General features: G+C 42.4%; 1 protein-coding gene across 1 annotated transcript; it reads right to left on the reverse strand.

Annotated features, from left to right (window-relative positions):
- Positions 1-2,009: 2,009 nt before the first annotated feature.
- On the reverse strand, positions 2,010-11,814 carry LOC135377680 (ATPase WRNIP1-like). The gene is made up of 7 exons (XM_064610272.1): positions 11,576-11,814; positions 8,462-8,656; positions 8,082-8,305; positions 7,206-7,408; positions 4,792-4,947; positions 4,167-4,246; positions 2,010-2,401 (listed from the first exon to the last, which is right to left on the reverse strand). The coding sequence occupies exons 1-7, from the start codon at positions 11,804-11,806 to the stop codon at positions 2,159-2,161; spliced, it is 1,332 nt and encodes a 443-aa protein (XP_064466342.1). The 5' UTR covers positions 11,807-11,814; the 3' UTR covers positions 2,010-2,158.
- Positions 11,815-12,892: the final 1,078 nt, after the last annotated feature.

The following is a 12,892-nucleotide window of genomic DNA, read 5'->3' on the forward strand; positions in this document are numbered from 1 at the left end:
TCTTTGAGACTTCAGGTGCTTCGAAGGAGCCACCACTAAGGCCGCGACTTTTCCGAGATTCTGCAAAAACGCACTGAATTTAGGATGCAACGCGGAATTAGGGGTTTTGCATGGAATTTTGCGGAACTACGAATCTTGACTGAGGAACAAAGCTTTAGTGCTGGAGGTGTATATACCTATGGATCATAACACCCTTTCCTACACCACGTGACTGAGAGGAAAATAAACAGGTTCCACGCATCTCATGTTGGCAAAAATGGTTAAGCTCACATCTATCCTGTCTTTACTACTTCTGTTTTGCTCTCATCGGCGATATTCCATCTATCGGGTTTCTCACGGCGAAGTGTGCGATTGCTAAACGTTCCCACTTGGGGAAGCAATGGTGCAAAGGTTAGTACGGTACTGAGGAATTCTACGAAAGTGCCGAATTGTTTTTCCGCCGTTACAGTGGTAACTACGTTATGCTAGTGTTAAAACAGCACAAAGTACCATGCGATTCGTAGCTACAACTGTATTTTGGATTTGTAGGCACTTTACTTCTATGTTATGCAAGTTAATAAAGATTTTGCGTTCGTATATCTCTGTCAGGCTAGATGTGTAAGCACTTGCCACGGAAAATTGCAGAATTTCTGATTCCCTGCCGCAGAATTTGAGATTTTCCGCAGCAGAAAAGCCAGGGCCTTCGCCATCACTGCTCCAGCATTGGTAGACATGAGGCTGTCGGATTTACGCTAATAATGAGAAGCAATCCAAAGTATGCCTGCAGGTTCCCCTGCTGTCAGTTCTTGCCAGTGGCTCTTCCGTTCTGCATGGTGATTTGTTTTTTCCACACTGCCTCTGTCGGCGACTTTGTAGAATACTGCAGGGCCAAAGTTTTTGGGGTTGCTCACAATATGTGCTGGGTGAATGGCGCTGCATGTGCCCAGATCCACTACTTCCTGTACATCTTCTCCACCTTCCTTGGAAACTTCAGGTCATGTTCTCTGCTTCTTTCTTTGTCTGGTACTGTTGCTCGCCTGGTTCATTCTCGCTGTTTACTAAATGACGATAATAGATTTCTGTGCTGTCACCATCTGGATCTATAGGCGCAAGTTCTGGGATGAACTCGTCATCAACAACTGTTGTCATCGGTCTCACTAAAATCTGGATCGATGGGAAGACTGAACAGGAGTTCCACTGCTTCTTCCCAAAAACTTCAGGCTCTACTTATATTGCAGCATTTTAGCAGAAAGACAGAGCAAAGGGCCTGGTACCCCGTTGCTTTGCTTTCAAAACAAATGTTGTTGTTCTTCTTCCACCATCATCATCATCACAAATGTTGAGGTTTAAATAATGTGAAAGAATGGCTCACAAAAGCTCGACCCGATACAGGCCAGACTGTACCCGAGCCCGTAGTCAAAATGACTTTCAGGCCTGATTTCAGCCCACAGGCTCAGGTTTTCGGGCCAGCCCAGCCCTTTGCAGTGCTCTAATATGGATGTCCGATTGCTGTTTAGGGGAGGGTTCATGCTGATGGTAAATTGGGACAATTTAGTTTGTCTTCCAATGGTCAGCCAGCAAAGAAATGAAAGGTGGGGTATTCCCACATGCCACTTCTCTGTTCCTCACACATAACAGCCAAATTGAACAAGACCGTAGATTTCCACCCAGGAGTACAGGTTGCCACCCACACGTTAGTGGGGTGCCTCCAGAGCAAATGTTGGTACATCTTTGTTACAACATACATTTCTGTGTTCAAAACAATGAAAAGTCTCCATGTAACATTAGGTAATGGGTGTGTGGGTGTATGGGGGGGGGGGGGGGGGGGTAAGGTCACACCTTAGTTAGTGTTGGTACCTAGTGGATACCTACTGGACAGCTGCTGACAGAAGTTCTGATATTGTAAGTAGGTATCATGCAACCCAAGCCATATGGAAAATGCAGGGGATTGGTTCTCATGACATCAGCATAAATGAAATGTCTTGAGAGGGTAGGTCATGTTATGTTGGTAAGTGGCAATACATCCAATATTACAACACTTCATAGTACTTTATTTTAGCAATACCAACATAACCTCTGAATGAATGTATGTAACAATGATTATGAATGCTCTTATTCACAATAACGGCCGCTGCGGATGTACTACTACTGGAACTATAACAAGTTTAACGTAAGCAGATCACTGGTGCCCAAAAAAATCAACTCCAGTTAACGATGCTGGTAAATAACTTGCATTTGTAGGTTTCATGCCGTATCCTAGTTGCTTCATAAGTGAAGTAGGGGCATTACACAAATGCAATGGAATTGGTGGCAAGGGTCCCTCATGGTCTTGAAGGAGTTTCTCAACCTTGCCATAAGCATTGTAGGTTTCGCGTGATTTTGGCGCTCGTGCCATGTATGTGGTACAATGGGACAGCATTATCTGAAAATTGAGAATATGCTTTTACGAACACTGAAGGCTCAAAATTCACAACGCAAAACACGACTACCGCATAGCTGATAAGAATCCAGATTAGACATTACTATGCATTTATGCATTAAAGGGACGGTCTCGTACAGCCGGGGCGATTCCGAAACTTAGCCAAAACTAGTTTCACGAGTACTGTACACATACAACCGTCAAAGTTTCATTTGGAATAACCAAGTCGTTTTCCAGGAATTTGTCGAAACGTGCCGTAAGAGCAGACGACGAAAGCTGCACTTCTCTCATGCATACGTCACATATGACGTCGGCCTGCGGGTGCGTCATCGTTGTCATGGTAATTGTAACTTGTAGAAGCACCTCGGTTTGAGTAATCCCCTTTGCTCTCGAAATGGGGACACTCAGGCATATACCTCCGCGAGCGGAGAATGTAGTCTGAGCATTGACTGTGGGGTCTCCCATAATGTGGCGCATAATCGGATACGTGGAAGCTAAGTCACGTGTTTTCTTTCCGCGAGTATTTAATGCGTTTTTTAAATAAACACGTTCTCCTTCTCCATGTACGTCGTCAGCGACACTTCATTTCGAAGCATGATCAGTGTACAACGGCGAGTGTAATGGAAGTGTAATGTAATATATTTTTGGTCGGAGCTGTAATGCGACCGCGCGCGCCGATGGCCAGCGACTTCAGATTTGTGATTGTGGATGGGGTTGTTCTGCGACTTTTAACTTGTTTCTGAGGATTAACATAGTTGTTCTGAACCATCATGCTTGCCACTACTTAGAATGCACGTTTTTCACCTGAGAACTGAAAGAAAATGTACGAGAGTTGCCGTGGTGCCCGGTAACTTCTGAAAGTCGTCTGCTCACGCCGATGCACTAGCACGCGTAAAAGCAGACGATTTCTGTATCCTATCACGGACTTACCCGCAGGGCGACGTGGCCGTTCTTATTGTTGCCAACACAGATTGCGGCGTGCTCTGCAATCTTTATCAATTTAATTCGGGTATTTGATAACTGTGGCGTGTTTTTTCGGGTAAATAAGCAGTATCCCATTTTCAACAAAGGGCAATCGAATGGTACACTTTATGAAAGGGGCAGGGGGTACGAGACCGCCCCTTTAAGGTAATCAAGTAAAAGATAAGTAAAATTGAGAAATGATAGCTGCTTGATGGCAATTGAGATGTGGGCTTCTGTTTCGTCAATTTCGAGGTGCCGATCTTGTCATGAAGAGAAGGAAACAATCTCTTATCCCCACACAGTCTCTATTCGTACTTGCTAGGATCTTTCCTCATTGTCATGTGGACGATGGATAGTCAGCACCACAAAAAGGAGCAGAGAATAACAACCTGACAAAGGTTTGTGCTAGGGATAAGTAGTCACAACCAGGGTATATGAGGTACTTGATAATTCATACACGAAAGTCAAATGGGATATTAGTATATCAGAAGACAAAAAAAAAAATTAGTCATGTGTGTAAGCCTAAGGGATTACAAGATAAAAAATATTTTCTTACTCTCATAGTAGAACAAGCTTGAAAAGGTGAAAGACAGAGAGAAACAAAAAGAATTGAAATCAAAAGGGGGAGGAAGGTAAAACGTTGAGTTAGACCTCTTGGTAAGTGAGCACTTACAGAATACAACTTTCAATGCATAAATAAATGCATAATAAAAATTTAGTGGAGTTCGTATCTGTGTTCTTAGCCTTTAGCACTGGGTATTTTGTAAATTTTAGAGCAAATAGTTTACAATGGAACTGCACTAACCCGACATTCCGGCATTCCCACTTTGAGAACACTTTCATGAGTTGCAACTGCTAATGGCAAAGCTTGAGAATCTGCAATGCCTGAAAATGTGAATGAAAGTTAAAAAATTATGCTACGTTACACTTGAAATTATTTTTACTACATATCACGTCAACCAGTTAATAGTGCCTATGCATGCATCAGCCCAGTCTCTGGAGCAGTCAGAGAGAAAACTGATTTTCCGTTAATCACAAGGACATGTAATCGAAGGATTGGTATCAAACTGGAGGTAGTACGTTTCAGAATTGATCGCAAGTCGTGCAATCAATCATGCTAGTCAGGAGGGTAAGAGTCAGAGTAATGACCCCACCCTCAACATATTCTTTGATGACATGTAGAGAAGTTATTCTTTTATCCTCAATACTCTGGCCTGCAGTACAATGCAGGCTAACTGGTGATACATGATGAAAATTTGATTGAACCCCCCCCCACCCCCCTCCCTCCCGCGACAAGGCGATCACAAACACATTCTCGATGTCGTCTGCGTTTTCCTTGTCTCTGGGTTCAGTCAAATTTTCATTAACTATGGTATCTGTTTTATAAAACAAAACTGGGATCCATTATTTTAGGAAAGAATTATTCATACCTATGTCTTCACTAGCAAATATTATCAGTCTTCTTGCTATGAAACGAGGATCCTCGCCGCCTGTTAACATTCTTGCCAGGTAGTAAAGTGCCGCATTTGCATCTGAGCCCCTCATAGACTTTATAAATGCAGATATTGTGTTGTAATGTTGGTCACCTAAGGGTTTAAAATTTTTCAGTTTTTAGCAATTATGCAACAGAGACAGCTAGTCAAGGAATCAGAACTACAGTGACACACAAATGATAAGATTTCCCGCATTCGGCAACTTTTCCTATCCCCCATCAATTGCCTAATAAACAATGCATCCTTCCTTACCACTGGAATGCGCCGAAAAACAAAGACGCAGCTGAAGTTAGACAGAACACAAAGAACAGGAAGTGTGTGTTCTGTCTAACTTCCACTGTGTCTTTGTTTTTCGGCACGTTGCAGTGGCATCATACACCAAGAAGCCCATATTTCTACGTTATCCTTTCTTAGTTCATACCATGGTTTGACTTATATTTGCCAGTGTGCACTATCCTAGATAGTACAAGTTCAAGCAAGACATGGCTCTCATAAAGAGGCAAGTTTGTGAGGCAAGAAATGTACCGACATTCTTGCCACTTAACTCTCGCTGACTTCTTGCCTAGATTACTGACAAAACTTTTGGCCGTCAAACGCCCGATAGAGCCAATGTATTTCCGCTTCCAATATTTTGGACCAGGTTTCGGACTGACTGCCCGGTTTGTTGTACTCATTTTGCTCTGGGGATGCACAGTTTTTCGAACTTATCGTCTTCCAAGAGCCAAAATACATGGATGCACTACAGTGCATTTCGGGACTCGATATTTCAGACTGCGCCACAAAGGGAAGTGCACCGCCCCAGCGCATGCGTAGAAGGCGGAGCTTGTGGCCGTTACTAACTCATGGAAGTGTAACACGACAAGGCTGCGCTAGCAGAAATTCACCGCTATGTGTTATCACGTGGCATGTTGTGAAGAAGACTCGAGTTGACAGTTATTTCAAGGCAGTGTGAGTGCTCAAACAAAGTTTTCTTGAAACATTGCAGATTCAAGCCTTTGTCTAAAAATTCGGACACCTCGATAATTCGGACGGATTTTGTGGCTCCTTCAAGCCCGAAAAATCGGTCGGCGACTCTATTATGTATGCAACATGAAGGCAATCCCTACTTGAGAGAGCACACGTTCTTGTTGAATGTACCTGTCTGTGTTGTGTTGCATAGACAATGCTTCCCTACTGGCATGTGACATTTCAAAAACAGAAGAGCTTTTTTTTTTCTTTTTTTTTTCCCCCTCTTTGAATGTTTTGTTCAACCATTCAGCTACTTGATGACAGTACATCACTGGCTGGTGATATTGTACATAAAAGGTACCAACAAGATGAATACTGGCTATGTACAGCTCATGTTTTTGGCAGTTATTGCATATGTACAGGATGGCTTTGTGAAGTGCAGTGTGATGAGGTGCAACTGATGGCCAAATGTAGCACTGGCAGCTAAGAGGCTAATCAGCAGGCTTCTGCAAATCAGGTGTAGCTGATGCATATAGTGTGGGAATATCTCAAGAGTTTAAGTCTGGGCACCATACTCACCAGCTTGGATTGCTTTCATGCGTCACAAAATACCCTGCACAACACAATTCTTTTTAATGTTATGGTAACAACTGTATCATCAGGGTCTCGCTACACACAGACAAACAGACCTGACATTGCAACTTAAGCTGCACTCTCTGTGCAGGAAGATATGAATGGGAGGCTAATAGGGACTATGTACTAGATGGTTCAGCTTATTAAGGTACCGAGTGACAAAGCTTCACCAAATAGTCACAAAAAAAGCATTGAAAAGGAAAGTATATTTTGTTGCAATAAGCAGGTCCAATGCTTTCTGCCTCCTTTACACTACTGATAGTAGAGCAGGTATAAGGTGAGTCATAAGGTGAGTCAAGTCCAAGATGGCTGTAGTACTCTCAAAGCAATGACACTGAAGCTTTCTAAGTTTAATATGTACTTAGTATGTACACACTTTTGCGTGGTCGACCACGCTTCATCAGGTACAGAATGAAAATTTTTCATTCTGCACCTGACGAAGTGTAGTCCATCACATGAAAGCTATATGGGTACAGATCCAGTAAAAAAGCAAACTTTCGGGTGGAATATGAATAAAGAGTGCATCCCGTATTTTGGATTAACACAAGATGACAAGCGGCTTTGCTGAATGCGCAGTGCTTACAGTTCTCCAGTGCCTGTATTGGTGGCACTTTGGCAAGTTTATTTTCAGCATTTTTCTGCCTCTACTCAAAGTGAAGATGTTGCAAATCAGGAGATAAAAACAGGTTTTACAGTGCTTAACCATAAATCACAAGGCTGTAAACATACGTAAATACCGGAGTTGCAGACCAAGCATGTACACAACACACCTTTCCTATCGTAAAGAAAGTGAGTCTTCTGAAGACCATCTCTGATAGAGTCCTTTGTTATATGCAATGCATTGTCCACCTTCTCAGGTTGTGAATTTGCATGTGATTGAACTGCTGCTTGTAGAGCATTTAAAGCTGTTCGCGCATCCCCATCACACACAGCAGCAAGGAACCTTACTGCATCTTCATCTATCTGTGCACATCTGAAAAGATACCACATCCAGTCAGTGGTCACGTGCATTCAGTGATGGTACAGTAACTGACAGACTAAAGCTCAATGAATTTATGCATGTGCCTATACTCATGTCCATGTTACTGATGTGTGCAGGATCAGTGGAAGTTCGACATGGGCTAGCTCAGGACTTATTTTTATATCATAATGCTCTGTGCAGGGGAATGTGAGGCAAAGGGGATGTGACCCATTCATTAAATAATCGCCATTGGGCACTCTGACCTGAACCAAGTTTGGTGCTTCGATAGCTATTGATGCAGATTTTCAGCTGAAGTTATCTTGTACGTAGTTCCATTTTGTCACAGTACCCATAGAAAGGGGGGAAATATAGCCTGTGCACAGAAACTGGGAACAAAGCTATCTCCTTTGTGGTGTCACATCCAAACCACCTACCAGTCGACAGCCTTACGTTTCTAATGTCTTGCAAAAAAAATCTCGCTGGTGAAGTTGATGTGCAGGTGATGATTATGCTGGTTCTTGTATTGAATTCCCAATTACGTACTACCACTTTATCATTCATGCAAATTCATTCCTAATATGTAGCATTCCTCAAAATTACATACACTCACTGACATATCGCCACATTCTTGCTAGCTGTCTGTAGCTTTAAAATTCATTAGTATAGTATGTTTCGACTCACATACCTTTTATCCTCATGCAGTTGGTTGTGGCCATCAGGCACTATGGCAATATTTAGCTGTTTGAGAGCTCTCTGCAGTATTAATGTAACACTTTCCAAAGATAGTTTTTCAAGTACAAACACTCTACACCTCGAGAGAAGTGCAGAGTTCAAAGAGAATGATGGGTTTTCAGTTGTGGCACCTATTAGTATGATTGTACCATTCTCTACGTGTGGCAGGAACACATCCTAGAAGGAATGACAGAAACAAATGAACCCACTCTTCACAGCTGCATAATGGCCTCATTGTGTGTAGTTATTATCTGACATGAATTACCGTGCAAATACTGGTATTTCATTGGTTTAACTGGGAACAGCACAATGGATGGTATACCATATACCCACTTGTTGCAGCTTGTTGAATCGGTGAATTTCATCAATAAACAGTACTGTCTTCCTTTTCAACATCTTCTGGTCATTTTTTGCACGCTCAATAACGTCCTTAACTTCCTTCACACCGGTAGACACTGCAGACAACGTCACAAAATTGGCACATGATGACTGCTTGCAATGTTTAGCAATGATGGATGCTATTGTTGTCTGAAACAAGACACAGGTCATTCAATAATGTGTTTCCTCTCATAGTGTGCATACAACTATGTCAGTGAGTCATGTAATCCCTCTCTCTCTCGCGCGCGGAAGAAACAGTGGAAGTGACACTGTACACTGTAAAACGTGTCATTGAATTATAATAAAAAAACTACGCCACCTAGAATCACGCGGTCAACAGCATTTGTTCTTATTAGGTTTTTGCCACCTCCTAATGTGAATGTCATGTACTCCAAGTTTAATTATGTAAATATTTGCGAACTTAACTCGGAAATTTGCCAAGTAAAGGTCACTTTTTTACCCCACCAATATGAAGAGTGTGCCGAGTTCACTCAAATTCATGATAATTCACAGTGATATTCACGAGCTATCCCATCGGGAAAAATAGCCGAATATCATGCTTTTCGGAGCACCGAACCATAGTGCGCGATGACTTTTTGAGCGCAATCGCTCTCAGTGCGACGAAAGGAGGTTCCGAAGCCAGCCCACAGAGTGATAGTAGAAAAAGTAACAGTTCCTAAAATTGTGAGAGGGAAAGCATTATCTCAGCGAAAGTCGGACGTGATAAGCCGTTCCTGTTTTATCTCTTTCTGCGATGTCGGGGAGGGCTGGGTTTCCAACCTCCTTTCGTCGGACTGACAAAGATTGTGCTGAAAAATTCATCGTGCGCTATTCTGTGCGACCTCCGTAGAGCATGATGTTCGGCTATTTTTTCCGATGGGATAGCTCCTGAGTATCCCTGTCAATTATCATTAATTTGACTAAATTAGACACGCTCTTCACATTGGTGGGGTAAAAAAGTGACCTTTACTAGGCAACTTTCCGACGTAAGCTCGCAAAAATTTACATAATAATAAACTTGCGTTACACGACATTCACATGAGGAGGTGGCAAAAACCCAGTAAGAACAAATGCCGTTGACCGCATGACTCTAGGTGGTGTAGTTTTTTTATTATAATTCAATGACACGTTTTCTGGGACAACCTGTATATATATTAAAGATGTTGCACTTTCTGTTCATGTCAGCATACATACTTAAATACCATATTTACTCGTGTAATTTGCACACTTTTTCTATAAAAAAAAAAGTTGGGGGTGCACAAATTGCACGGGAACGTTCGTTGCAATATTGAAACAGTGAAAAATTCCAAAATTTTAGTATGCCGGTCATATAGGCTCTCAGTAGAGCCAATATTGACGTTATCACTGCATTGCGCAAGCGCCAAAGGAGTACCCAAATGCTGGCCCTCTACCACCCATATACGGGTGAAATACGTCGAGACGCTGCTGGAAGACGCCGCTAGTCGCACTTGACAACCGAAAGCACGCTATTGTCGCCAACTTTGTCATGTTGTGCTGCAAGGTTTGTCCAGCATTTCATTCTGCGTTTTGGAGTTCGAGTGACAGCTACGTACATCGTGTCAGCGGAGCATCACCCAAAAGTGCGCGCAAATGAAACAAAAGCACCGCAATAACTTCCGTAGCACTGATGGCATTGCAAAAAGCAATCGCCGCGGTCGCTGAGACGTGCGTGCCAGATATCCTCGCGCGAAAACGCGGGTGCGCAAATTCCGCGATTTTTTATTTTCTTGTCATTTTTCGTGCTAAACTAGGGGTGCGCAAAATATGCGAGTAAATACGGTATCCACTTCCCTGAAATAGCGATTTCCGCATTTGCAACCCCACACCTCTTTACCGCCAGGTTGGCATTACCTTTGAAATAAAAGGGTGCTATGTTCCTTTTCAAACCTCTTCCTTGCACACTGGAGACACGTCTTTACACTTATCTGCAGGTGACATGTTCGCTTCTTGTTATTTCTAAAGTTAGGCCTCAAATGCTTAGCACAGTATTCATTGAACCTCTGTGTGCAGTAAGATAAGTTGCCTTGTGACTTAGTAAGCGTGTATTCAGGTTTTATGGTTTTCGAAAATCGGGTTTTATTGCAGGAGCCATAAAACATGGTGAAATTGGGTAGGAAAGTAGAATTGCGTGTGGAAAATTAAAAAAAAGGGCTCTTCTTGCATTTTAGATTAACACAAGATGCAGAGCAGCTATGGTGAGTGCCCAGTGCTTAGCGTTCTCCAGTGCCCACATTGTTGGCCGAATTGACACTTTGCAAAGTTAGTTTTAGGTCCATACCATAAAAACCCGAGACTAGGGGACTAGTTTTAGAGTTTTACCCGAAAGGTCGATGATGCAAATCAGGGGGTAAAATCAGGTTTTACCAGGTTCAACTCTAAAACACAAGGCCCTATGAATAAGCACTGTGAACACCACATGTGTGTGTATACGTGCAGGCAGCATTTCCCTGGGTTCATGGGGGAATGAACAAGGGGGCAAAACACAGAATGAGGCACAAGCCAAGACAATTAAGTGTTGTGTTGTTCGTTTGGTGCATTGTCTTCATTTCTTCCCATTTGCTCACGATGTATGGTGTCTAACCTCAACCACACAGTTAAAAAATTTCTACTACATACTAGTGGATAGGAGTCCAGCCTTGAAGATAAGACTTCCATGTTGTAGATTTTTCAACTCAGCCAGAGAGTTACTTTTGCAACGTCTGACAAAAAAAAAAAAAAAAAAAAAAAAACAGAAAGAGGAAAAAGTACATAGCCTTGCATTCATCACTTAGGGTAAAACACGAAAACTAACTTGGCAAAGTGCCAATTCAACCACCAATAAGGGCTGCACATTCAGCATGGCTGTTTTGTACCTTGTGTTCAACAGGAATGAGAGAAGCACTGTTTTTCTTTTATTTCCTTTAATATTAGAAAATACGCTTTTCCAGCCGATATTGCCTGATTTTACCCTGCTTTACTGCTCCTGAAATAAAAACTCGATTCCCCCCCCCCAATTTTCAGAAAACATAAATCCCGAAAACATAAGGCCCTATACATACTGCTGTTTACCTTTCCACATCCTGGTGGTCCCCACAACACCATAGAAGGAATATTGTTTGAAAGTATCAGCTTTCTCAACAAACAGTTCTCTCCAACAATGTCTCTCTGCCCAACGTATTCATCCAAACATGTGGGACGTACAACCTCTGCCAATGGCTTGAAGTGTGCATTTGTTTGTGGTTTTGGCACAGATGGGGATGCTTGAAGCTGGGAAAGTAAAGCAGAATCAGCTGCACACATTGCATATTAAAGAAATGTTTCACAGCCAAAAAGGACACAGACGGAAGACACAGCAAGACAACTGCGGACTCTCAGCCGAACAGCTTTAACATTAATACTTATAATATGTAAAATTTATTTTAAAATATTCTAATTATTAAAGCTGTTCAGTTGACAGTAAGCTGTTATCTTAGTGTGTATTCCACCCGCCATGTCCTTTTTGGGCTATGAAACAAATACGAGTATTTACCAACTACCCCGGCTTTATGCAAAAAGTGACTGACACTTGCTCTGAAGAGGGAAACATATGCTTGTGAAATATCTCGTATCTACATAGCTTATTATAACTATGGTACTGGTTACATTTAGGCTGGTCAGTTGCTGCGGCACGGCTTCTCTCTTGACGCATGTGACACCACAAAAGTCGGCCGTCTGTGGTAGCGGCGCTCTCAAATGCTGCAGGGACCCACTGTTGTCCCCACTCATAGTTACACGCATTGTACTGATCTAATTTCGATACAGATTATCCAAACGGATCTTCAACCTCTGTGGTGTGAGGATTTCGGTGGGGATGAAGCCTTTGAGTGAATTTGCAGTGCTGTGTTGATGCCGAAGGAAGCGAGTCCCTCATGTCGTTTTTTCACGATTCTCATCTCATCACACATTTCACAGTCCTCTGGTTTGTACCATTTGTTCACATTTGCTACCACTCGTGGAGTGGTGATGTGCAACAAGAACTTGACAAACAGAACTAATCTGGATGAACATCTGGGATTACTATAAGTGAACTGAGGTCTTCTCTTGCTGAACATGACATCTGGAACACTACGTATTTTAAATATTTCCTGCAGAGCAATCGTTGTAGGATTGGCAGACATTAGATTTGATTAGCTTTAGTTCTAACCACTTTCAATAAGTATCACAACAAATCCACATAAATGCGAGACCACTGAAAGCACAGAACCTTTCAAGGATGCAATGGGAGCACATGGCACTGTGTGCCTTCTGGCTTGGCATTTAGTGCAACATTTTATGCAGTGTTGCATGTCTTCATCGATTTTTGAACAATTCCTGGATGACAAAGATGAAGCTCATCTCACAGCCACT

This window comes from Ornithodoros turicata, chromosome 1, assembly GCF_037126465.1.
Source record: "Ornithodoros turicata isolate Travis chromosome 1, ASM3712646v1, whole genome shotgun sequence".
Classification (NCBI taxonomy): Eukaryota; Metazoa; Arthropoda; class Arachnida; order Ixodida; family Argasidae; genus Ornithodoros; species Ornithodoros turicata.